Source organism: Panthera tigris, chromosome B2 (genome assembly GCF_018350195.1).
Source record: "Panthera tigris isolate Pti1 chromosome B2, P.tigris_Pti1_mat1.1, whole genome shotgun sequence".
NCBI lineage: Eukaryota > Metazoa > Chordata > Mammalia > Carnivora > Felidae > Panthera > Panthera tigris.
Window position 1 is genome coordinate 49,791,440 of NC_056664.1, and position 27,778 is coordinate 49,819,217.

General features: G+C 41.6%; 1 protein-coding gene across 2 annotated transcripts in view; it reads left to right on the forward strand.

Annotated features, from left to right (window-relative positions):
- The window catches only part of PAQR8 (progestin and adipoQ receptor family member 8), a 117,010-nt gene extending 90,376 nt beyond the window's left edge, over positions 1-26,634 (forward strand). For both annotated transcript variants that reach the window (XM_042986549.1, XM_042986550.1), the window contains one exon: positions 25,343-26,634. In XM_042986549.1, coding sequence (XP_042842483.1) covers positions 25,364-26,428 — 1,065 coding nt within the window. In that variant the 5' untranslated portion in view covers positions 25,343-25,363 and the 3' untranslated portion in view covers positions 26,429-26,634. The remainder of the gene's footprint in view (positions 1-25,342) is intronic.
- The last annotated feature ends 1,144 nt before the right edge of the window (positions 26,635-27,778 follow it).

Below are 27,778 nucleotides of genomic sequence, written 5' to 3' on the forward strand. Positions count from 1 at the left end.
TATTTTCTTTAAATACTTATCGTTGTGAATATTTTAAAATAGGTTATTATGATTGCTCAGACTTTTACTTTTTTGTTGTTTAAATTCAGGTTACTTAACATGTAGTACTGGTTTCAGGAGTAGAATTCAGTGATTCATCACTTACATACAACATCCAGTGCTCATCCCAACAAGTGCCCTCCTTAACCCCCATCGCCTATTTAACCCATCCCTCCACCCACCTCCACTTTGGTAACCCTCAGTTTGTTCTCTATATTCAAGAGTCTCTTATGATTTGTCACCCACCTCTTTTTATCTTATTTTATTTTTCCTTCCTTTCCCCTATGTTCATCTGTTTTGTTTCTTAATTCCACATACAAGTAAAATCATATATTTATCTTTCTCTGACCGACTTACTTCGCTTAGCATAATACACTTGGTTCCATCCATGTTGTTGCAAATGGCAAGATCTCATTCTTTTTGATTGCAGAGTAATATTCCATTTTGTGTGTGTGTGTGTGTGTGTGTGTGTGTGTGTGTGATATTTTTTTTATCCATTTATCAGTTGATGGGGATTTGGGCTCTTTCGGTGATTTGGTTATTGTAGTGCTGCTATAAACATTGGGGTGCATGTTTATAATAAGCATTTTTGTACCTTTTGGATAAATACCTAGTATGCAATTGCTGGGTCATAGGGAAGTTCTATTTATAACTTTTTGAGGAAGCTCCATGCTGGTTTCCAGAGTGGCTGCACTAGTTTGCATTCCCACCAACAGTGCAAGAGGGTTCCTGTTTCTCCACATCCTCACCAACATCTGTTGTTTCCTGAGTTGTTAATTTTAGCCACTCTGACAGGTGTGAGGTGGTATCCCATTGTGGTTTTGATTTGTACTTCCCTAATGATGAGTGATGTTGAACATCTTTTCATGTGTCTGTTAACTATCTGGATGTCTTCTTTGGAAAAGTATCTATTCGTTTCTTCTGTCCATTTCTTCACTGGATTATTTGGTTTTTGGGTGTTGAGTTTGATAAGTTCTTTATAGATTTTGGATACTAACCCTTTATCTGATATGTCATTTTCAAATATCTTCTCCCATTCCATCGGTTGCATTTATTTTTGTAGATTGTTTCTTTTGCTCTGCAGAAGCTTTTTTATCTTGATGAGGTCCCAATAGTTCGTTTTTGCTTTTATTTCTACTTTTTAAAACAGTCAAGTGAGAAAAACAGTGAACTGCAAGTCTCTTAGCTCTCTATTGTAGAGTCAGCTCAGGGATGACAAATACATGGCTCTGTGCCATGGCTCCCTCCTGAGTCTGGTGTCCCTTAGGAGCCCATGGCAGTAAATCAATGATAGTACCTTTCTCTCTGAGTTCATCCCAGGCCTAGAATGCCTCTCAGTACAGGAATCTAGGAAGCACTTACCAAAGAGGTTGGTGTAAGGGTTGAAATCTATTTGCTGTCTCCAAAGTAAATGGTTTTTAAAGGCCTCCCTGCAGTAAAATCTCGAGCCTTTCTGTCTGTTGTCATGTTAGGTCCTTAACAGCTAGGGACCAGCTCTCCTCTTTCAGCCCGAATCAGATCAAAGGTGGGGGAGGGGAGGGAGATGTTACCGACATCTGGAAAACAGATGATAGGGGAAAATGTTTTCAGTGTTGATGGTTCATGGAGGATTGGGAGGTGGTGACTCTCCCTTTTCAACCCATAGTAGGTTTGAGTAGATTTCCATAGTGCAAACCCATAGTAGATTTGATTTATAGATTGTCAGTCAGTCAATAAGACTAATTTAAAGTCATTCTTTTCATGGGAGAAATGAAATGCTTAATGCTCAAGGGGAGTATAAAGGAAATGGCAGCCCAGAGCCTATCCTTGAGTTCCTAATCTGGTCTAGTAGTTGATTTAAGCTGAATTTAGATTCAGTGTAGTTGAGCGAGAAGTGACAACAAGAAACTTAGTGCTTAGTTATAATTAACTTACCATCAGCTAACTAACAATTCCTTTTACTTTTGAAGGAATTTGGAAGTTATTAAGTTAATGATTGTGAAACAACAGGACTTCCTTGACAGAAGATGTTTTAAGTACTCATGGCCACATTATAGATAATGTACTAGGCTGTAGGAATGCCGGGGCCAGTCTATAGTCACCAGAAAAAATTACTATCTAATAAAACTAACTGTGCAGACAGAGGCTGTGAGGGCTGCTACGGGGCTGACTGTCTCCAGGAAGATTGACAAAGGATGTCAGGCTGCCCTCTGGGTGGTCAAGATCAGACTGTGTGTGTTCAAATGTGTTTTTTTCTTGTTTTAACTGACAGCACATTCTTTTGCAAGCAAAAGTCAAACAAAGGCTCATTTTGGAATTCTCTGATTTACTAGCAAGGATCTGCAGAGATCCTCTTCCATTTCAGAAATCTCAACTGGATATTGGGGGTGGGGGTAGGGGGGAGGGCAGGGAAGGGAAAAACCACATAGGTCAACAAAGCATTAGATTGGCCAAGTATTTTAAAGGTTGTTTTTTTTTTTTGTTAATGTAAGATTTAGAGCCCTCCTTCCTACTTATATCTAGCAATGCTTATTTAAAAATCATTCTTCAGCTGAAATTATTCCTAGTTTGCTATTATTCTTTAGTTTCTCCAGCTTTTGGGATATCATATAAAATGAGGCCAAAAAACATCATTTGCTGCTGTTATTTGGGACTGTCTGAAGTAGTTGAATTCTCTGGCGGGGATGAGTGGCTGGTGAGGCTGAAACGGCGAGCTGGGGAATAATTGCAACTTCTCAGTAGATACTACCATCCTTTGTGGAAGGGAGCACTGGGGCGGTGGAAATGGAACTGCAAGTACTGACCTTGAGTTTTCTGGTAACAATCAGTGCTTGTCTCTTCCCAAGACCATATGACCTGTGGAACTTGCCTGAATAGCTTCTGGCTGGTACTGCTTCTTTTGTTTTCAAAAGGGACTCTTGGGATGTTAAAGTTCATCCTTTGGTTAAAATCATCTTATTTAAAAGCATCTTATTTGAATGTTAAATGGATGATGAACTTAAATCATGTTGGCTATTACACACTAAATAAGCTTAAAACTTGGAAAGGACGCTTTCGCTTTCTGGACCTACAGTCCTCTTGTCTTAGGTTTATAATTACATACATTTTTTGTTTGTTGTTTTTTTTTTTCAACTTTAATTCAGAAATCTCAAGTTGCTGGCCTTTATTATTCTCAGTTTACAGATGGTACTATTGGTGCCAGAAGGATTGTGGTTTATTTTTAAGTATGTGATTCATTTAATTTAAGTAGCATTTGGGCCTTCTGCCTTCCGGCTCACTTCGCCTCCAAGATCAATACAACCTCAAAGTAGAAAAAGTTGTCCATTTTTTAATAGTGTTTATATAATGGATATGCCTTATTTACATTGATGACAGTGTATCTACTACAATACAGCTTTGACTAATCAAAGTCTTCAGTGAAGCTAATTGTTACTGACACATTCCACTTCGATGAAAACACATCAAAGCACAGGAAAATAAAGTCCCATTAGAACTTATATTTAAGAGCAACTCTCCAGTAAGGCTCTAGACTTACCATAGATACTGTCCAGTCTTCTTGACCATTGGTACCTCTATTATCCAAGCTGCCTAATGATCACTGATTTCCAGAAGGAGCTGAAGGACGTGTATAGTTCTGAATTATACAATTTATTTTCACTTACAAATTTAGGAAAGTGAACTAATACATTTTGGAATGCTTTTCAATACATGAGGTTAAAACAGCATTTCCTAAAAAAAATAAAAAATTAAAAAAATTTTTTAAAAAAGTAAAAAACAAAAACAAACAAACAAAAAAAAAACCCCAGCATTTCCTGAGTAGTGTAGAAGTTCAGGGCATAGCCTCTGGAACGAGACTACCTGGGTACAGATTCTGGCTCCACCACTTCTTGGCTGGGTGGTCCCTTCTCTTGGACAAGAGACTTTACTTATTGTCTCATCTGTACTCCATTTCACAGGGTGGTGAGGAATAAATGAGTTAATAACATGCAAAGAACTTAGAAGTGTGCCTAGCATTGAGTAATTGCTCAATATATGAGTCATTATAATAGTTATTATTGGCAACTGGATAAAGAGGAGTACCAGGTTAAGATGAGGGACAAATATATCTCTGGTTTCTGGCAGCCATTTACTGAGATAGGAGCAAGGAGCATGGGACAGAAGCAAGGTCAGTGGGGGAAACTCTGTTCTGTTTGGTTCACTCTGAGGTATTGTGTTACAAATGAGCAGAGATATCAAATGGATATCAGATATACTCCATGCCAGATAAGAACTAACTTTTCTGTGTACTACAGATTCTCTCCTTGGTTTTCTTATGGATTTCTTGTGAGCTCTCCAAAAACACTGAATTCCATGTGCTTCAGAGTTTCCATCTGAACAATACTGAACACAGTAATGGCACATAGTAGACACTCAGCAAATATTTGTTAAAAGAATAATTGCTTTCATAAGGTGCTGAGTAGCTTGCACAAAGGTAATGTGTGAATGGATGGATGGATAGACAGAAAGATAGCCACACTGAGATTTTGACATAAAAACAAGGAAATTAAAGACAAGTATACGGTCAGCGTGTCTTTCTTTTACCAGTTCATTTATTCACTTTTTTTTTAATGTTTATTTTTGAGAGCTAGAGAGAGAGAGAAAGAGAGAGAGAGAGACAGAGCATGAGCAGGGGAGGGGCAGAGAGAGAGGGAGACACAGAATCTGAAGCAGGCTCCAGGCTCTGAGCTGTCAGCACAGAGTCCAACACGGGGCTCGAACTCACGGACCGTGAGATCATGACTCCAGTCAAAGTCAGATACTTAACTGACTTGAGCCCCCCCAGGCGCCCCTATTTATTCACTCTTAGAATGAATATTTTTTGAGTACGTACTGTGTGCCAAGTCCTATTCTAGATGCAAGCATACATCAGTAAACAAAATAGACAAAGATCCCTCTGCTAATTGAATTTATATTCTGGGGTAGCAGCAGGGCCAGGAAGGACAGACAATATACGTAAGTAAAGATAAAATGTTAACATCATACCCATTAAAATGGCTACAAAACAAACAAACAAACAAACAAACAGATAATAACAAGTGTTGCCAAAGATGCAGAAGAATTGGAATTCTTGTCCACTGTTGATGGGATTATAAAATGATACAGCCAGTATGGAAAACAGTATGGGAGGTCCTCAAAAAATTTTAAAAATAGAATTACCAATGATGGAGCAGTTCCACTTCTGAGTATACAGTAGCCTCCCCCCACCTTATCTGTAGGGGATATGAGCCAGGACCCCGAGTGGATGCCTGAAACCACAGAGTGGTGAAGTCTATGTATATCCTATAAATACATACTTATGATAAAGTTTAATAATAAAATAGAACAATTATAACATGCTGTAATCAAGGTTATGTGAATGTGTCATCTCTCTCTCTCAAAATATCTTGTACTGTATTCACCCTTCTTCTGATGATGATGTGAGATGATAACATGCCCACATGATGAGATAAAGTGAGGTGAGTCATGTGGGCATTGTGATGTAGCATTAGGCTACTATTGACCTTCTGAAGTTATGTCAGAAGGATCATGTGCTTCTGAACCACGGTTGCCCGCAGGATACTGCAACTGCAGAAAACAAAACTGCCATATAAGGGGGGACTACTGTATACCCATAAGAACTGAAACAGAGTCTTGGAGAGATACTTGCAAACCCATCTCCATAGCAGCATTATTCATGATAGCCAAAAGGTGGAAGCACCCAGATGTTCGTTGACAGATGAGCAGATAACCAAAATACAGTGTATACACACGATGAAATATTATCCAGTTTTAAAAAGGAAGGAAATCCTGACACGCTACCACATGGATGAATCCAGATGACATTATGCTAAGTGAAATAAGCCAATCACAAAAAGACAAATGCTGTAGGATTCCACTTATATGAGATACTGGAGTAGTCAAACTCATACAGAGAGAAAGTAGAAGGGTGTTCATCAGGGCCTGGAGGAAGGGGGAATGGGGAGTTGCTGTTTAATGGCTATGGAGTTTCAGTTTTGCAAGATGAAAAGAGTTCTGGATATTGGTCATACAACAACGTGGATGTACTTTACTGAACTGTAGAATTAGAAAGACTTAAGATGGGAAATTTCATTAGGTATATTTGACCACAGTTAAAACAAAACTTATGAGAAAGAAAGTAATGTATTAAGGGGGAAAGGGAAAAGTACTACAGAGAACAAGAAGCAGAGCAGAATAAGGGGCTCTAGAGGGCTCAGGAGGGTACAAATGGTATGAAATCATTTGGGGGGTGGGGATGCCTCCTAGAGAAGGAGCGATTTGAACAAGGACTGGAGGAAGTGTTTGTTTCTTGGCTGCTGTTACAGTCAGAGTCTACATCTTCCCAGGCCCACAGGTGGTGTGCAGCAATGCCAAGGCAATGCCCGAGTGGCGCAAAGTGTAAAGTTTACGTTGGCGGGCAGCTGACGCAGAAACTGTGGCCGTGGGCATTTCAACTCAATTGGAAAAACAATCCAGGCACTCAGGTGGCACTTGCACAGATTATAATCAGATGTCATCTGAGACTTGAGGTCATGTTACAGTAAAGAGAAATGGTTGTTCTCATACTTGGCCCTTTCTAAAATCAAACTCCATAAGCTAGAGACAGCAATCAGGAGTTTGATTTTTCAGTGCCTCCTAAGTTTGCATGTTGTTGTCTAGCCCATTTCCAATATGAGTTTTAAGCTCCTGCGTAGGACTAGGATTTTCAGGGCTTCAGCTGACCTTTGTGTCAACCCATAACTAGGGAGGGTAGCTCAAGAGTACTTATTCAGTTACTGTCTCTCTGGTAGGTCATATGGCATGGAATGGTGAGCTGCTTAGAAAAATCCCGTGACCTGGACATGTTTTATTACTAATTTATAAGGCTGGTATAAACAGGTATCAACTTGCCATCATTAAGCCAATACTTTGTACTCATGAGTAAAATGGAAAGAGGTCTGCAGCATTGGGTTCTTGAACTGATTTTCCCACATCTCATCTGTTAACCTTTTCCATGTCTAAAAAAAGAAAAGAAGTATAATGAGCATGTGTCTCTGCTTTGGAATCAGAAAGAAGTCCCTCATGATGCTCTCATCCCCACGCCACTGAACTTGGAGGGGAAATGAACATCTATGGATGGACAGGCACCTGTCCTGACCAAGGATTCTGAAGCTACACTGGCAGCCATTGAAAACACATAACGCTGTCTGTGCCTCTCTCCCCAGGCTACAGCTGTGCAGTGATTGGGACTAGTAGGGACTGGCTAGAAGGAGGAGGAATGGATTCCCTCTTAAGTCCTGCCTGCACTGGTGGCAGTGACCATTGGTTGACTGATTTGTAACATGCTTATCTGCTCAGTGTTTGATTTCTTTGACATCTAAATATATTTGCTTTCATCTTTATACATAGGCGCTGCCTATGATCATTTAGCCCCAGGAGGTTATGAAGCTCAAGGTATCCTTTGTACCTCCCGCTTCTCCCAACATAGAGTGTTGATGGTAGAGACAGGCTTTTCTTTACCCTCACAGTGAAATGGTAACACATGGGAATGTGGCAGCCATTAGGTGTATACTGCTGTCATGAGATATATATATCATTAGATGGCCATAGCAGTGGTTGGCAGCAAAAGAAGGAAAGCTCAGTGGCTTCAGCAGGCATTTCCTGTGAATCCCCTCTGGGCAAATATCTGCACTAGGCTCTAAGTGGGTGTGGAGTGGGTGGAGGGAATTGAATGCCATGTGACACAGTACTTGCCCATTAGAAACTTATGAGCTGCTAGGGTATGAGAAAATTATCCAAACAACTGCAGGACAGAGACACACACTGAAAGCTACAGGTGAATGGATGGATGATACTGCTTCGCCTGGGTAATAGGAAGGCATGGAAGAGTCAGCATTTGAGAGGTGCCTTTGGGGATGGATGAAGTTTCCTGATGTAGAGATAGGGAGGAGTCCGTTCCAGGTAAAGGGAACAGCCTGGACAAAGACCTGAAGAGGAATCCACTTCAGAGGGATATACCAAAGAAGACATGTACGAACTACACTGCAGCCTCATCTGTCCTAGCAAATAAATGGAAACCACCTGCAGGTCCATCCACAGGAGGATGGACAAAGAATTGTAATTTGGAAAATACTCATCAGAGAAAATGAATCAACTAGAGAATCATGTCACAATTAATGTGGAACGACACAAAACATAATAAAGAAGGAAGACTGCGGGAGGTTAGATACAAAATTTATATTAAGGTTAAAAATAATGTACAAAAGTATACATTGTTTATGGATATTTAATTTCATGATTTTTTATTATATTATTGCACGTAGTTATATAATTTTATAGTGTCAGTATAAATTGTATAGTTTCACCTGGAAACATTAGTGGGAATGAAAACCACCAAATTCAGTGTATAGTGACTGCCACTGGGAGGGAAAGATGGAATGGGTGGACACAGGAGGCTTAGTCTCGGGTGTATGTGTTTTAGAGACACGTATACATATATATATGCATACATACATACACATAAACACTCATGCATACACACATAAATATACACATTTTAAAATCTGAAGTACATATGACATGTTGAATTGACAAACAGTTGTTTGTTGTATTATCCTCCAAACTAGTCTGTATACTTGAAGTATTTCATAATTTCAAAATGAAAGAACAAGTCGCAAGGCATGCTTAAGAATAGCAAATGGTGTAGGTCAGTGTTTTTCAAACCTAACATGACCCTTGGTAAGAAATATATTTTATTTTAGGAACTGGGAGTTGCATGACAGTACTTATCCTTAATATGTGGGGCGCGCCCTGACGTGTTCTGTTCTATTTACTCTATTTCATTCTGCATGAAATGAAGCAGTGGGTGATGTTTGAAGATGCAGATTAAGGTTAGGGCACAGAAGGCATTGACTGCCAGACTCAGGAATGTGAGCTTTTGTTGGCAGAGAGGAGAAGACCACTAGTGGCTTTGTGGCATATCATCATCAGAGCTGAACTTTAGTCAAGTCAAGTGAAACGAGGATAGAGTTTGTAGAATGCAAGCTCAGTTGGGGAGTTATCACCATTGTACAGCTGGGACAGTATATGAGCTTATGGGGGAATGAAAAGAAGGAACAAGCAACTTAAAAAGGAAAAAGTGGTTTGATGACTGATTTGAGGGAAGGGGGAGGAAAGGAGACATCCCAGTTGGATTTCAAGGCTAGCTGATTGGGAGATCGGTCAGACCAATCACAAAACTAGCTAGATCAGGAGTTTATTTTTAAACACACAACCCAGATGGATATTGTGAAGTCTTGGTTGAGATTAAAAGGCATGGATTCATAATGGTCTCATGTTTCATGAGTTTCTCCAGCAGTACATAGTACCTGGTGAGAAAAGAGAGAAATTGGGTGTAATCAAGGTGGGGCTAGGCAGACCGACCCAGCGCAAGAGTTCAGGGTGAGGAGGGCTGGCAGCCAGGGTAGAAATGAAATGGCTGGCAGTGGGGCCAACTGAGGTGGGTGGTCTAAGGGAGGAAAAAGGTGGGGCGCCTGGGTGGCTCAGTCGGTTAAGCGTCCAACTTCGGCTCAGGTCATGATCTCACAGCCTGTGAGTTCGAGCCCCGCGTCGGGCTCTGTGCTGACCGCTCAGAGCCTGGAGCCTGTTTCGGATTCTGTGTCTCCCTCTCTCTGACCCTCCCCCGTTCATGCTCTGTCTCTCTCTGTCTCAAAAATAAATAAACGTTAAAAAAAAAAATTAAAAAAAAAAAAAGGGAGGAAAAAGGTTGGGGGACCAGAGGTCACGAGGAGCCTAGTGTGTTAGAGGGTGGAAGTGAGATGTTGTGACCAGGAAGGAGGAACTTCAAAATCTGAAATCTTGGAACTAAAGCAGTCCTGACTGATAAAAATCATGACCTTGGTAGAAATTGCAGGCCAGGCAGGTGGGTAGTTGTCATATAATCGAGAGGAAAGCTGGAGCTATGTGAGATAGTTTATAGTTATTGGTCTGAACTTTTCAAACAGAAGCTCCTGTATGGAATGACTAATGATTTTCAACCAGACCAGCTATTGATTATGAATTACTACTACAAATTGTAGAAAAGGTCACACTGAGAAGTGGAGAGGGGTCTTCAGAGGTCCCCTTCAGAGAGCCCTCGCCGAATGTCCCAGGAGAGGAGGCTCTGGCTAACACACCTAGGATGTTACAGGGAGCCAGGATTCCTGGTCATCAGCAGGTCAGAGGCACACAGGTACCAACTTCTCATCCAGCTCTTCTTTTTCCATTTACGTTTGAGGGACTTTCTTTATCTAAAACACAGGTGGCTGGCTCTTGGGACACAGAAGTCAGAAGTGGTGGGGTCTGTCCATACCTTAAGGGCTAATTTGGTTTAAGGCTTTGAATAGATCATTTAAATAACTGATCTGTGCCTCAGGTATTCTCATAATCAAGTAACAGAAACTAAAAAAAAAATTTTTAATGTCTTGAATAATGTCCTCATGCAATTCAGTGAATTTCACAATTTAGTGTAAAGGAAGACATGTATACAGTCAATTACAACATAATGCTAAGGCGGGTATGACAGGATGTGATTAAGTCTGCTTGAGGCTGTTGCTAAACTGCACAGAAGAGGCTATATCTGAGCCTGAATGTGAGAGAGAAGCAGACTTTGCTAGGCATAGACGGGTACAGCTAACACTGGGAAAGTGTGTAGCTTGTTCAGGGAACCAGGATGGACAGTCTGTTCTGTCTTCTTCTCTGCAACAAGAATAAAAAAGTAGGTCTCCCAATCTGCTAACTCCTGCTCCAATGTTATTTTACTTTATCTTTTTTCTGCCTGGTGTCTCTATTTCCTGCATCTTTGCTTAGGTATTCTTGGGCACAAAAGTGCTAATGGTAAGAGGAGATAGACCAAAAGTGAGCTGGTGACTGGAAATCAGTTAACAGTTTAAACACTGTTATGGATACCTACCACGTAGATGAACCACACACAGATAAACACATCCAACTCAAATGTTGTTTCCTTTTGAAAAATGCTCACATTTTCATTATCGAAGATCTCACTGGTTTTACCTTTAGAAGCAAATGGCCAGAGGGGAATCTTATTTCACTTTGTCCTTGAACAATTATCTATTGATGCATTCTGGGGCACCTTTAACTCTGATAGTTGCTGATAGGAGAGATAAAGGATGAGTAAGTCAGTGTTCCTGTCTCAAGAAGCTTGCAACCCAATCCACAGGAGAGACAAGCCTTTCTACACACACAGTGATATGGTGCTCGAGTCTGGATGTTCTGCTTACCAAATGTGTGGAATAGGTAGGTAAGTGTTCAGGGAGAAAAGAAATCAAGGTGGCCTGGAGAAGGAAGGCTTCATGACCAATGTGGAATTGAATTAAGGGCTTGAGGATATCTGAAGAGAAACTGAGAATGAAGTGGTTTGCTTGACTCTTAGGAGCAAATAAAAAGTGCAGGTCTTGGGACTACCAGGAGAGTGTACTGCATCAGCTGCAAAAGGGTTAACTTTTCATTGCTAGGGAAACCGCATACCTTACATCGGCTCCAACCTGGGCTTAATTTGTTATCAGATTCTTCTGCTATGGAAAGTACATTTCCCAGATTGATTTCCTGCCAGTGGAATCTGCAGCTCTCTTCTGGGTTCACCTGGGTTGGCCCCAGTCCCAGCAGGACTGCAGGTGGGTGATGAAGCTTCTTGCAGGCAAGAGGCTGGACCAAGCTAGAGGCTGTGTTACTGTGCCAGACCATACCTAATGAAGCCTGTAGTTACACTCTTACGGAAAGTCTCGGGGGACTCCTGTCCCTAGGTATTAATTAGCAGGCATTTCAGACAGCACAGCTTACCTTTACCCAAACAAGAAGTCTCTGAAGAAAAGCAATCATCATGCCCAGCTAACCTGTTGATTGACTTTGGACTGCTCAATGTGTTCTAAACTGTTCCCAGCGCCTCTAAATCCTGCCAGTGGAATTAAATGCAGATACTATTTATTGCCCGTGGAAGGTACATTCTGTGTCTGTAATGATGCATTTTGAAAACAGTACCTGTTCAAGTGAGACTACCTGAGATGTGGGAAGCATATGAAGTAACAATAAAGAAAATGCAGGAATCCCAGCCTGAGGGTTCCAGCTGGAGAAAGAAAGGCACTCAGAGGAAATACCCTCTGCTCATCCTTCCCCAGAGCACCACAGCAAACTAAGGTCATCTTTTCTTTCTCCTATCAATATTATGGGGATCCACAGAGGAAGAGATTCAGAATTGGAAAGGTCACTGAGCCTAGAAGGTGACATGTGTTTCTGGTGTATCTGTGACACAGGAGCACCTCACTCTTTTTATAGGCAGGGTTCAGCCATGCCAGAAGCCCAGGTGGTCAGGGATTGACTGGATTATTAAGGCCATTTGGGTTTGTGTGCTGTGAGAAAAGTCTTTTGACAATATTGCATATATTGACTTTCCCAATCTAAGAGAACAGGATTGTTGCCTTAATGGCAGATGTTACATATTTTTTTTCCCCTTCACAACTCCCATGACCATCGGCTTACATTATGGCAAGTATAGATAGGTTGCTTCTAATAATAATTAGTATGATATGCTAACTAGTTGAGCTCAAAATCCATAGAATAATGCAAATAAATATGTATTTCTTCATAATGCTGGGGTGGCCTTTTTTGGTGGGGGGAGTTGAGGGAGAGTGTCTTAAAATCCATTGTACTCATTAATCATGTTTTACCAAGTTTTACATATTTATGTCAAATATTCCTATTTGTAGAGTAGCAATAACCATTTTTCAGTTACAAAAGTAGTAAATGTTTATTTTTAAAAAGTATTGTAATGATAGTATCTACCCTAGAAAAAAATAAATTCCCCACAATCCCACCATGTAACAATGTCTGTATTAATGTTTTGATTATTCACGATCCCATGCTTATTCTGTGCCACATGCATATGTTTAAAAAAATGGGACACATTCATTTAATTTGCTTCTCCCTTGTAACAATGTCTTCTGTTCATTTTAATATTCAGCAAATCCCTGTTGAGCATTCATAATGTACTAGTCAGACCCTATCTAAGTGTAGGGGAGACTACAGTGAAAACACAAACAAAAACACATATATCTTTCTATAACAATATATGTAAATATCTACATAATTATTTTAATAGGTGCATAGTATTCTATTGTATAGATTTATCATAATTTATGAAATCAGATCTCCCATTTTTGGATATTGAGATGTTATTTATATGTTAGGTTTTCTTAAATATGGAGAAAATATGCATTGACCATTGGTGAATCTGACTTCATGTCCAAATTATCTCTGCTAAATAGCAGGATTCTTCTGGTAGTCCCACTCTTTAAAATATGACTTTATAAACACTGATACGATATTTGTCAGATGTGGCTACAGAGATCAATGTGAGGGGCTCTTGGATGGCTCAGTCGGTTGAGCATCCAACTCTTGGTTTCAGATCGGGTCATATTCTCACGGTTGTGGGATCAAGACCCAAAGGAGGCTCTGCCCTGATGGTGCCAAGCCTGCTTGGGATTCTCTCTCCCTCTGCCCCTCTCCAATGTGTGTGTGTGTGTGTGTGTGTGTGTGTGTGTGTGTGTGTGTGTTTGCACGCGCACACGCACGTGCACGTGCATACTCTCCCTCTCTCAAAATAAATAAACTTAAAAAAAAACAACAACAAAAAACAAAGATCGATATAGGCCCAGCAGCCTCTCACTTGATGAATGACTGGAGATCCTGAGGTTGTTTGAGGCTGTTTGAAACTTCGTGTCTGTCTCTGTTGTGCCAAAGGCTGCTCAGAGAAGGTTCCAGTCCTTGTTAATTGACCCCAAGTTGGCGTTTTGGCTGTTGTTTCTTCCCAGCCATTTATAGTTATGCAGTGATGTGTGATGCTTGGCTTCTATGGACTCTGGAAGCATTTCTTCTGCTCTCTTTGATGGAAATCGCTGCTCTTTTGTTCTCTGTCCAACAACCAGCAGGCCACCTTCCTGCCATCTGTGTGAGCCACCCCCCAACAGTGACATGAGGTGATGTCACAGGATCTGTTCTTTGGTGATTTCAGCACACTGCTTGATCTTTTATACAAAGCAAAACACAGCCCAGATGAATTGCAGAATTTTACAGCTTGTAGAGATTATAACTCCATTTTATGGACAAGGACACCAAGTATAGAGAGGTTGAGTGACTTGCCTAAGGTCCCATAAGCTGGAACTAGAAATCGGGATTTTAAATTCCTCATCTGGTGCTTTTCCAGGGAATCAGCTATTCTAAGCTTGTGGTCCATTAAACTAGGGTCCTTGTAACAGACCAGGGAATACCACTGCTTTGGAGCACTTCTATTTGGCCTCCAGATAAAATGTCATCAGTAGCAAACTATGTCCGTTTGCCAAATATGGAACTTTTCATTTAATTCTCTAATTTGCTAATCATGGAAAAGACCTTTTAGATAGCATGCTACAGATGTAGCAGAATTCAGTGACTGGTCTCAATGTTAGTATGCTTTCCCCCAACAGGCTGATAAATGACTTCAGTCGTTAGGTTTGTGACTGGAATGTCTCACCACACCAGTTCTGCAAAGCCAGCCATAACAAATGACATGTCTCTAAGATGAAAGAAACCCATTGGGTTTAGGATCACTTTTATCTGGGTTACAGACCCACTTGGATCATCTGATCGATTTCAGTAAGATTGTATGGAAATCACATTTTCTTCTCTTGGACAGTATTGGAATATGATTTACAAATACACTCAATGGCAAATAACTGAGTTTTTTGATACTGATTGCTTTTGTAAGGCCAGCTACAAATTATCTTTGTTAACAGAGCAAAGCAGTTTTACAGCAGCATATCTGAAGTTGCATATCATCATATTTGGGTTTGGTTTTAGAGCACAGTTTTTGAGGGCATAGTGGTTAAGAGCCTAGGGGCAACTGCTTTGGGTTACCTGCTGGCTCTGGGACTTATTGTGTAGCCTTGGGCAAGTTGCTTAACCTCTCTGTGTTTCTGTTTCATCAACTGTAAAATGGATATGATGACAATAATAATACTAATGCCCGATAGCTGTTAGGAAGTTTAAATGAGCTAATATTTGCAAAGTACCTAGAACACTGTTGGGCATGTGATAAACACCATGTGTTTGTTATTTTCGTTGTTGTTGTTATTATTATTATGACATTTTCACTCCATTCAGTCATTTATTCAACAACAACTAATAGGAACATCTCCTATGTGCTAGGCACAGTGGGAGGTGATAAAAGATTTTCAAGCCCTCAAAGGACCTTATAGTTTAGTGGACAGAGAATATATAAGCACACCTCAAAGACATTGCAGGTTCAGTTCCACACCACCAAAGTAAAGCAAGTATTATAATAAAGCGAGCCAAATGAATTTTTTGGTTACCTAGTGCATATAAAAGTTATGTTTATACTATACTATAGTCTATGAAGCGTATAATAGCATTACGTCTTTAAAAAACAATGTATATACCTTAATTTAAAAATACTTTGTTGCTAAAAAATGCTAACCATCATCTGAGCTTTCACTGAGTTATAATATTTTTGCTGTAAGGGGTCTTGCCTCGATGTTGATGGCTGCTGGCTGGTCAGGGTGGTAGTTGCTGAAGTTGGGGTGCCTGTGGCAATTTCTTAAAATAAGACAGTGAAGTTTGCTTCATCAGTGGACTCTTTCTTTATGAACAATTTCTCTGTAGCATGTGATACTGTTTGATAGTATTTTCCCACAGTAGAACTTCTTTCAAAATTGGGATTCCATCCTCCTCTCAAACACCACCACCGCTTTATCAACTAAGTTTATATAATATTCTAAATCCTTTATTGTCATTTCAACAGTCTTCCCAGCATCTTCACCAGGAGTAGATTCCATCTCAAGAAATGACTTTCAGTGCTCATCCATAAGAAGCAGCAGCTCTTCATCCACTTGAGTTTCATCAGAGCTTGCAGCAATTCAGGCACATCCTCAGGCTCCACTTCCAGTCCTAATTCTCTTGCTGTTTCCACCACTTCTGCACTTACTTCCTCCATGGAAGTATTGAACCCCTCAATGTCCTCCCTGAGGGTTGGAATCCACTGCTTCCAAACTTCTGTTAATGTTGGTATTTTGACCTCTGCCCATGAATGTGCTCAAGGACGTCTAGAGTCATGAATTCTTGCCAGGAGGTTTTCAGTTTACTTTGCCCAGAGCCATCAGAGGAATCATTGCCTATGGCAGCTATAGCCTTATGAAATGTGAATTGAATAACATTTGACTTAATTCATATTATAAATTTTATAATTTAATTTATAAACTATAGAATTTAATTATGAATTAAATAATAAGACTTGAGAGTTGAAATTACTCCTTGATCCATGGCTGCAGAATGGATGTTGTTTTAGCAGACATGAGAACAACATCAACTTGTTGTACATCTCCATCAGAGCTCTTGGGTGATGGTACTTTGTCAATAAACAGCAATATTTTGAAAGGAATCTTTTTTTTTTTTGAGAGTAGTTCTCAACAGTGGGCTTAAAATAGTCAGTAAACTATATTATAAACATGTGCTATCATCCAGGCTTTGTTATTGCATTTGTAGAGCACAGAGCAAGTAGATTGAGCATAATTCTTAAGGGCGTTAGGATTTTTGGAGTGGTCAGTGAGCACTGGCTTCAACTTAAAATCACCAGCTGCATTACTCTGCAATAGGAGAGTCAGCCTGTCCTTGGAAGCTTTGAAGCCAGGCAGTGACTTCTCTGTAGCTGTGAACATCCTAGATGGCATTTCCTTCCAATAGAAGGCTGTTTCATCTATACTGAAAATTTGTTATTTAGTGTAGCCACCTTCATGAATTCTCTTAGCTCGATCTTCTGGGTAACTTGCTGCAGCTTCTACATCACTTCCTGCTTCACCTTGTGCCTGTTATGGAGATGCCTTCTTTCCTGAAACCTCATGAATCAACCTCACCTGGCTTCAAACTTTTCTTCTTCAGCTTCCTCACCTCTCTCTGCCTTCACAAAATTGGAGAGAGTTAGGACCTTGCTCTGGATTAGGCTTTGGCTTATGGGAACATTGTGGCTGGTTTAATCTTCTATCCAGACTGCTAAAATTTTCTTCAGCTCAGCAATAAGGCTGTTTCACTTTCTAATAATGCGCGTGTTCACTGAAGTAGGACTTTTGATTTCCTTCAAGAACTTCCCCTTTACATTCACAACTTGGGCCTATCTTGGCTTTCAACATGTCTTCCTCACTAAGCTTAATCATTTCTAGCTTTTGATTTAAAGTGAGAGAGGTGTGACTCCTCCTTTCACTTGAATACTACTGAGACGCCATTGTAGTGTTGTTAATTGGCCTTATTTCAGTATTGTTGTGTCTCAGGGAATAGAGAGGCCTGAGGAAGGGAAGAGAGACCAGGGATTGGCTGGTCAGTGGAGCAATCAACAAACACAATGATTATGTCTGCATTGTTAAATGGGCACAGTTCATGGCACTCCCAAACAATTACAATAGTAACAACAAAGATCACTGATCACATATCAGCATAACAAACATGATAATGAAAAAAAAAACTTGAAATATTACAAGAATTAACTAAATGGGATAGAGACATGAAGAGAACAAATGCTGTTGGAAAAATGGCTCTGATAGACTTACTGTATGCAGTATTGCCACAAACTTTCAGTCTATAAAAAGTGCAGTAACTGGGGGCACGTGGCTGGCTCAGTCAGTAGAGCATGTAACTCTTGATCTTGGGGTCATGAGTTCAACACCCATGTTGGGCATAGAGCATACTTTTAAAAAAATGCAGGGGTGCCCGATTGGTTGGGTTGGTGGAGCATATGACTCTTAATCTTGGGGTTGTGATTTGAGCCCCCAAGTTGGGTGTAGGGATTACTTAAAAATAAAATCTTAAAAAAATGCAATATCTGCAAAGCACAATAAAGCAAAGCACAACAAAACAAGGTATGCTTGTAACGTAAACCAGAACACTGTATTTATACAGAAAGGAGAGGCTTATAGTGGAGGGTAGTGCAGGGGTAGCAGAGGCAAAGGAGTGCCTGAAGGGAAGGTTTCACAGGGGAAATCTGAACTTGGCCATAGGCATCAGTGCTCTGGGCACTCCATGCCTTTGTGCTTGTGTACAAAGGCCTGAAAGGATGGCAGAATTACTGGAACACAAAATAAAAGTGGCAGGGTCAGGGGACGGTTGGAACTAGTCATGGAGATACACAGGTAGGGACCAGAGGGAAGGCCTTCTATATCCCAAAGAGGTACCTGTGGGAGATAATGAGGACCCAAAGTAGGACAATGGTCATGCCACTTCTAAGCCCCTCCAGAGAGGGAACCCAGCACATGGAAGAGGTTACAAGGAGCAGTGAGGGCATGGGCATACCTGGTATAAGTGGTTAAATTGGTTACTAGGAGACTGGAGACAGGTCCAGGCGCTGCACTACTCATCCACACGGCTTCTATCTGAAAGTTAAATAGTTATTTATGGACACTTTATTTATTTATGTTAAATGGTTATTTATGGACATTGTTTGCACTATGTTTCCAGAGGACCGCAACACAGAAACAGGTCATTTCATTGTTTTATTTAAAGTTACTGAGGGGTGCCTGGGTGGCTCAGTTGGTTGAGCGTCTGATTCTTAGTTTTGGCTCAGGTCATGATCTCATGGTTTGTGGGATCAAGGCCTGAGTTGGACCCTGTGCTAACAGCACACATCCTGCTTGGGATTCTGCTCCTACCTCGCTCTCTCTCTCTCCTCAAAATAAATAAATAAACTTAAAACAACAACAACTGTAAAACATCTTTCCTTTAAAAAAAAATTGTTACTAAAAAAAAAAATTAAAATAAAAAAATTAAATTACTGAAAAGGAAATGCATTCTGGGTAGTTTTCATTCATCAAAACTAGGTAAACAAAACCAAACCTTAAAAATGCATACTTTGAGGGGCACCTGAGTGGCTCAGTCAGTTAAGCGTCTGACTTCTACTCTGGTCACGATCTCACGGTTCATGGGTTTGAGCCCCTCATTGGGCTCTGTGCTGATGGCTCAGAGCCTGGAGCCTGTGCAGATTCTGTGTCTCCCTCTCTCTCTCTGTCCTTCCTTTGCTCACATTGTGTGTGTGTCTCTCTCTCAAAAAAAATAAACATTTAAAAAAATGCATACTTTGTGATTTCTTTTTTAAAAGAAAATGTAAATATACAATTCTTGACTAAAATGTCAACTTATTGCTATGAACATAGCAACATATTGCTAGAAAATTCTATTCTGCCTTATAGTAATTATCTTTAATTTTTCTAAACAGTTTAAAGGAGCACCTGAAATAGAACTTTAAGACTGGACCCCTACATAAACCAAAATGTAATGTAATATTTTTAACACTTTCTTATATAAACATTACCTGAATTCATGGCACAGGTACCATACTCATTATTAAAATAGAGTTAAATAACAGTTCATATTAAAATAGAACTTTAAATTCCAATTCTATTATAACCTGAGTCTAATTAAAACTCTTTATAAAGCAGTTGGGGAAGGTGTTATAAGGATTCCCAGAAATGAACCAAAAACTTTAAATGTCTTTTCAGTTTTCAAAGACTGCATTAACATCTGATATAAGGCAAAAAAAAAAAAAAAAAAAAAAAAAATATATATATATATATATATATATGTATTACCAAGTTATAATCCTTTTGTGAGTTCTTTAAATATTACTAGTACTTTAATGTGCATGTTTTGTCTCTTCAAAGCACTATTCAACTACTGCACATTTTATTATTATTATCCTCTTTTTATCCTCAAAAATGGAAAGACAGGAAATTACCTCCCACCTACCTTTTTTTAATGGAGAAAATTACACTGAATAGTTTAATGTCATAGGCATTAACACACAGCTAATTGAGTAGAGCAAATATGGAACAGTCAGATCCTCTGATTCCCAAACCATTATTTCTTTTTTCCCTTGACCTTGCTGAACAGAAGGAAATTGGTGCCATATGTCTGGGCCTAAAGTACTATTTATTCAGTAAATAATGATTAGGTGTATAATTTTATATGCTGAGTACGATTTTAGACATGGGAACTTGCACACTAACAGAGCTGGCCACAAATAGGGGAGTGAGCAGAGTAAACCAATGATAAGGACTCCAGGACAGAAGTGTGCTGGGAAGAGCCCTAAAACCCAGTCTGGGGGGTAGGAGAGGCTTCCTGGTGGAGCTGGCTCCTGGGCAGAATGTTGATGAGCTGGGTTGCTGGACTGACTGGAGGCTTGTCATCATGTGTGGAAATAAAGAGTGTGGCACTTTTGAAAAACTCCCAGTATTGTGATCCAGGCCATTAAAGTGGCCTGGAGGTGTGGATTGAGAGGAAAGTGGTCAACAGAAGTAGGACTGGTAAGGGCTTAAAGTCTGTGTTGTAAACAAGCAATGGTGAGCTCCTGGGGGCCATGGGGAGGGGAGTGGTATTCAGATTTCCGTTTTTAAACTATCACCCTGAAGTGGTTCAGAGAAGAGAGGGTGTGGCGGACATGAGGCAGGGGAACCATCACTTAAGGAAGGAAGGTCAGTTATGACACTGCTGTTTTTATCCTCTGCATCAGTTCATTTTGAAGGCTTGAGTGGAGAGCAGTTGAAATGGAAAGAATGCATGGATTCCAGAAATGGTGAGATAAAACCAACAGGCCTAGATGACTGATTAGATGTAGGGGAAGGGTCAAATCTGGGTTGAAGGACAAGTTTGAAGATGTTGAGCTTGAAGTGCCCATGGGGTAGTCAGTTGGACAAATCCAGAGCCACTGGATATTTGAATCCAAATTTCAGGAAAGATCTGGCTACAGGTATATGTGTGGGAATCATCTGGTACAGGTGCTAGCTAAAGCCAAGGGTGTGGGAGAAGTACCCGCACCAGAGGGACCGTGGAGGTAGAAAAGGGGCAGATGGCAGACCCCTGGAAACACCAGAGTTGACAGGGGTGGTGGGAGAAGAAAACAGGCAAGACCAGAGAGGGTAGCATCACTAAGGCTGAGAGAGGGGCATTGGTCAGCAGCATGAATCCCCACAGCTCAGGTGAGATGAGGATCAAACAGGCTTAAAGCTTCAAGGATGAGACATGAACTCCCATCTTCTTTCTGCAACATCAAATCTAAACTCCTTTCAGTAATGCTGTGGCACCTACCCCACTCGCTTCTTGATTACTCCCCAACAGCCCCTCTGTTTATGGGCCCACAAAGAAGCCACAGCATTCCCTTCCTGGGAATTCCCTTTTGCCCCCTTCCTGAAATGCCCCGCTCCTCACCCCTTTACTTGTTTAAGTCCCAGTGTGCCCCGAGTGAGCTCCGCTCTGGAGACCTGTTTGTATTTCAGTCTACTTAATAATTATATACAGTCCAGTGATGTTGGCTATAGATTCATGAAGTTTGAATCTTCTTGTAGGCTGCTTGGGGAAAGGGGTCTTATTGTATTCTTCCTTTGTGGCCTTTGTAGTCTGCAGTATTGTTGAGCAGGTGATCAACAGAGCTCCTCCAGAGCTCTGCACATGATCAAAATATGACTTGAGTTTAGCCAGTTTATGAGGATTCTTCAGGAAGATTCCATTTCAGCTGTTTCAGCAGAGGAGCTGGAGCATACCCTGTGCCGAAGAGATCATTCTAAGGTAGCATCTTGGTCAGCCGATGGCCATATTAGCTCAGGGAGAAGTCATGGGGACGAGGCCAGGAATGAGGGAGGCACCCTTAGTCTGAGCTTTAGTCAGAGCTGGGACTGGAAAGGCTGGAGGTATGTGCCTGCACCAGTATCATGATGCCAACAGGTGATTTCCTCCAAGAAAGATTCTCAAACTTTCTAGTTGGCCCTTTGAAGACTATTTCTGGAAGTACTGCACACTCTGGAACAGTGAAGGTAAATCCTGTCTATGGGGGTAAACTATGGGGGACTCCACTTGACAGGGCTTCTGAAGTTAATGCTGATTTTAAAAATTATACTTTGTTACCATTGCTGTGGCTGCTCTCTGTTGAAGGGAGAATTTTATGGCAGGGGAAGGGGCAGTTGCTAAGCAAAGGACAAAGAAATAATCCCCTCTCTTTCTGACTGTTAGTTTAGAATTTTTCATTTTTCACTTCCAAAGTGTAAAAATTTAGATCCTCTTCACCCACACATAGATGACCTAGATCTTTGCAGCACCCTCATTACTGACAGATAAGACATCATATCTTGAGTCAGAGGCCATTGTGGTAGTGTCCCTGCAACTACCAGGTCTCTCTGTGGGTGTTGGGCTACACACTCCAGAGGATGGGGTTATTAAGGAGACCCTGAGGCTGGTGTGGCAGCACTTTAAAGATCCTTGGAGGAGCACCTGAGTGGCTCAGTCGGTTAAGCATCCAACTTCGGCTCAGGTCATGATCTCACAGTTCGTGAGTTTGAGCCCCCCATAGGGCTCTGTGCTGACAGCTCAGAGCCTGGAGCCTGCATCAGATTCTGTCTCCCTCTCTGTCTTCCCCTCACCCACTTGCTCTTTCTCTCTCTCTCTCTCTCTCAAAAATAAACATTAAAAATAATTAAAGATCCTTGGAAAAGAAGCTCTCATTTGCAAGGGAAATAATGATTCTGCCATTTTTTCCCCCTGTGCATCCTTTCCTTTGAAGTTAAAGTTAAAACCGTTAGGTCTTGTACTTCTTAGTTCTAAAACCTTTCCTAGTTTATTTTCTGTAAGAGAGAACTAGAAATAATTTTCTGAAAAGAACTCAACATAAAGCCATGAAGTTAGGTTAGTGGTATGAGGACTGGAGGAACACTTGGGGTCAGAGCTCTGCAGACAGGGTTTTCTAGAAACTGACAATAAAGCAGTATCATGATCTGTCAGATCATGTCCTCAGAATGGACAGATGCCAGTTGGTTCCCATGTCTAAACTGTGTTGAGTTCCAACCATTAGACAATCAAAACCTGAGTTTTCGGTCTTTAGAAATTCACTTGCTTTGTTTGGTTTATAAGAACCTATTGTCCCAGACATCTATTTTGAGAAGACAATGATAGGCAGAAATTGTACAGACATGTGTTATTTAACTTTAGATGTGGAATTGTCTCCAATTGGTTTGGGTGCCCAGGGATGATGGAAACACCCTTGATCTTAGACAGCAATGCTAAGGTGGAGCAATTCTACAGCTCATATCCCCAGTGACTCACCTTTTCCCAACCACAAAATCAGACCAATATTTCTGATTTTTCTCTCTACTTCACAAGAGATGGAAGAAGCCTGTATCTAAAGAATAGAGCTCTTTAATTCCCCATTAATTCCCCAGAGCTTCAACAAAGCCCAGGTCCCCCAGGCCACATACTTCTCAGCCAATAGCTACCAGACAACTTGAAACATTGCCCCATGTCCTAGGCCCAGCCATGCAGTGCGTCCACTTGATCCTAGGGCTGGCATACTCCATCTGTTCCCACCATTCCCTGTCCCTCTCCTTTACCCCTGTTGTGCTGTCACCAACTGCCACTGGAGTTTAGTTGAAGGAGTCTTAACTCAGGCTCTCGGATCCTCCTGCTGGCTGACAGCAGAAGCACTGCTTAGCTTTTTCTTTTGTTTTCTTTTTCTTTCTTTCTTTCTTTTTCTTTTCTTTTTTAATTTTTTTTAACGTTTATTTATTTTTGAGACAGAGAGAGACCGAGCATGAACAGGGGAGGGTCAGAGAGAGAGGGAGACACAGAATCTGAAACAGGCTCCAGGCTCTGAGCGGTCAGCACAGAGCCCGACGCGGGGCTCGAACACGGACCGCGAGATCATGACCTGAGCCGAAGTCGGACGCTCAACCAACTGAGCCACCCAGGCGCCCCTTCTTTTCTTTTCTTTTTTTTTTTTTTAATGAATTAAGGTATTCTGATGACTGTTTTTTCCCTCTCTCCCACTCTCCCTCTTTTTGTCCTTCTGACTCCATAATCCTTAGTAAGCATTTTATATTTTAGAGTTTCTCATTTAACCATCACAACTATCCATATGGTATGCAGAATTATTACTCCTATTTTACAGATGAAGACACTGAAGCCTGGACAGCTCTATAACTTGCCCTAAGTTACCCAGAAAGTAGCCCCAAACCAAGGATTGACTCCACGTCTCCCTAAGCTTTTTTTTTTTTACATTTTATTAATTTTCATGCCCTATTTTAGATCATTATCTAATTTTTTTCTTTTTCAATATTGATTAAGAAACGTGAGTCGGAAGATTACATTTTCTTCACTAAAATTAGTAATACTTTGAGAAGCACTTGCTGTATCTCTCCCAGCAGAAGGGCTCTGAAGGAAAGGAGCCATTTCAATAAATCAATCAGATTTTGAACTGGTCTGAGGAAAAGAGGTTAGAAAATATGAAGTACAGAAGGTAGCTGTATACATGCTGAAAATCCATTTCTTTACCAAAAAAATTCACATGAAATTTTGCAGCTCTTTTGTGATATATTTTGTGAAATAATTGCTATGCTCCTCTGGCTCATCTGTCATGTAAAAAAAATTCTAAGTGTAAGTTAAACATTTTTGAGGTCTAAAATTCATTGGGTACAGATTTAGGTGCCCAGGAGAGCAAATGCAAAACGACTTACTTTCCAGTTTAATTTAAAAAGAAAACAAAAAAAGAGCATAATTTAAAAATAAAACAAAACAAAAAACACCCCCCCCCCCAACTTTTACAGTTAGATTTTTATGCTGAATTTAGGCCAGGTGTTAATTTTTTTTAACTGTTAAAGTATTTCCCAGAATATGTATTGGTCTTTACCAACCAAATTGATGACTCATTTGCCTATCTTTACTCTGAAGTTCAAGTTTCTACTGCTTATCTCAGATTTTCAAGTTACTGGTGAAATTAGTGAATATTTTAAGATCAGGTGGTCAAGAAATGTAAGCTGTCATTAGTAACATCAATATTTATAATTTTTAATATTTCAATATAATGTCTCATACTATTAAAGCCTGTGTGGTAACTACATTTTAATAACATCTGGGAAACTTCAAAGTACCTCTAAAGGTACCCTTACGTACCTTCCTGATATCATTAAAACAGGCTGGTTAACAGCCCTATCTTACAAGATGTGCCTTCACACCGGTAGTGGGTAGTAGAGACGAAACCCCAATCTTAGGGTGGTAAGGGGGGGGGGGTGTCTTAGTCCAACTCGATTACGTAGCGATGAAACAAAAATGAGGCTCAAAGAAGCTGTCTGCCGCTCCCCGGCTCCCCTAACGCACTCGAAGCCCTAAGCAACCCCACGGCCCTCGCCGCCTCTGCCCCGTCCGCCTGTCTCTCGGTTTGCCGACTTTCCTCTGTTCTCTGCAGGTTGCCGCCCCGCCGGCCGCCATGACGACCGCCATCTTGGAGCGCCTGAGCACCCTGTCGGTGAGCGGGCAGCAGCTGCGCCGCCTGCCCAAGCTCCTGGAGGACGGCCTTCCCAAGATGCCCTGCACCGTCCCCGAGACGGACGTGCCCCAGCTCTTCCGGGAGCCCTACATCCACACCGGCTACCGCCCTACGGGCCACGAGTGGCGCTACTACTTCTTCAGCCTCTTTCAGAAGCACAACGAGGTGGTCAACGTCTGGACCCACCTGCTGGCCGCCCTGGCCGTCCTCTTGCGATTCTGGGCCTTCGCTGAGGCCGAGGCCTTGCCGTGGGCCTCCACCCGCTCGCTGCCCCTGCTCCTCTTTATCCTGTCCTCCATCACTTACCTCACGTGCAGCCTTCTGGCCCACCTGCTGCAGTCCAAGTCGGAGCTCTCGCACTACACCTTCTACTTCGTGGACTACGTGGGCGTGAGCGTCTACCAGTATGGCAGTGCCTTGGCTCACTTCTTCTACAGTTCCGACCAGGCCTGGTACGAGCTGTTCTGGCTCTTCTTCTTGCCAGCAGCTGCCTTCTGTGGCTGGTTATCTTGCGCCGGCTGTTGCTATGCCAAGTATCGCTACCGCAGGCCTTACCCAGTCATGAGGAAGATCTGTCAAGTGGTGCCGGCAGGGCTGGCCTTCGTCCTAGACATCAGCCCCGTGGCACACCGCGTGGCCCTGTGCCACCTGGCTGGCTGCCAGGAGCAGGCGGCCTGGTACCATACTCTCCAGATCCTCTTCTTCCTGGTCAGCGCCTATTTCTTCTCCTGCCCGGTTCCTGAGAAGTACTTCCCAGGTTCCTGTGACATTGTGGGCCACGGGCATCAGATCTTCCACGCCTTCCTGGCCATCTGTACGCTCTCCCAGCTGGAGGCCATCCTCCTGGACTACCAGGGGCGGCAGGAGATCTTTCAGCAGCGCCACGGCCCCCTGTCTGTCTACACGGCTTGTCTGTCTTTCTTCTTCTTGGCGGCTTGCAGCGCTGCCACCGCAGCCCTCCTGAGGCACAAAGTCAAGGACAGGCTGACAAAGAAAGATTCTTGAGGCTGGCAGGTGGAGTGAGATGTGGAGGCAGCCTGTCGTGATTTGGGGAAAAACCCAGTACAACATTAGGAGTTGACTTTTTGTCTTTTAAGAGTTGCTTTTAAATTAATACATATTTCCAAGGATATGCCGTGGCATTGGAAAGCCAAAGGATTCGAGAATTTTGTTGTTATAGTTGTTGCTAATAAAAGGAGTATTACTTTTTCCTCTGTGTCATAGCCTTACAAGATACAGGAAGGGAAGGGACCTTGGCTAAGATTCATGGGACACTAAATTAAGGGTGATCTTTCTGCCTGAAAACGTAGGGGAATTCTGACTTTGGCCTCGAGGGGCAAGTCCTGGAGCTGAAGGGATAAAAAAGTTGAGACTGGAAAGTAAGTGTGTGGCTGGTCCACACCGTATTGGAATGGCCATCCTACTATGTTGGTTTTTGGTAATTGAATAAATTGAGCCAAGAACTCGATTTCATTTGAATTTCAGATTGTCCAGGGTGGAGAAGTCAGAATCTTCAAAATGACTCAGTGAAACCCTTAGACATAATGAATTACTCTGTTCATCTGATTTCTGGTCCCTTCTCTCTTGCCCTACTCTGCCACTGACTCTTTTCTCAGGATGATGTCTGCCTGGCTGTCTTCTCTGCAGTGTTGTCACTCCCATCTGTACCTTGCATGGTAATATAGAGGAATATGAAGGAGTCATATTTCCAGGAAATGCTTGGATCCATGTGGACATTCAGAAAGCTTATTCTCATATAATAATAATAATAATGTAAATGGTACTAGAAAGTGCAGTGCCAAGAGCCATCAGGAGACCCAGCCAGTAAGCATGGATACTGTTTTGTGTCATAGGACACTTCTGTTTTATACCTGTAGACTGCAGTACTTGAAATCTATTAGGGCTGCCTTACAGGCCAGAAAATCTGGGGCTTGTGCTAGGGAATCTCCAGATTTGGGCCAACATGTTAAAAAAACAAAACAAAACAAAACAAAAAAACTAATAGAGTGAAGTAGTTCTGAGGGTCCCTGTAGGGACTCAATTATTTCAAGAGGAATCCAGGGTCTGGCCTCTTAACTAGATGCCACAACATAAAGGACCCACATAACTACCCTAGTTTAAGGTCCTCCAGCAGGTGGATAACCACCTCAACTTAGACCTGAATCCTTAAAATAATCAAGCCCCAGGACAGATGAACATGTGTGCTCACTGTGGGTTAATGCCTGAAGGTTCCTTTGGGTAAGAATGGTGAACCAGGTACTCTGTAGCTAGAATTTTCTTTTGCCCAGTAGCTTCTATGGGATAAGCGGTACTTGCGATTGATGTGTTCTGGCCGCACAGCCTTCTCTGAGGACC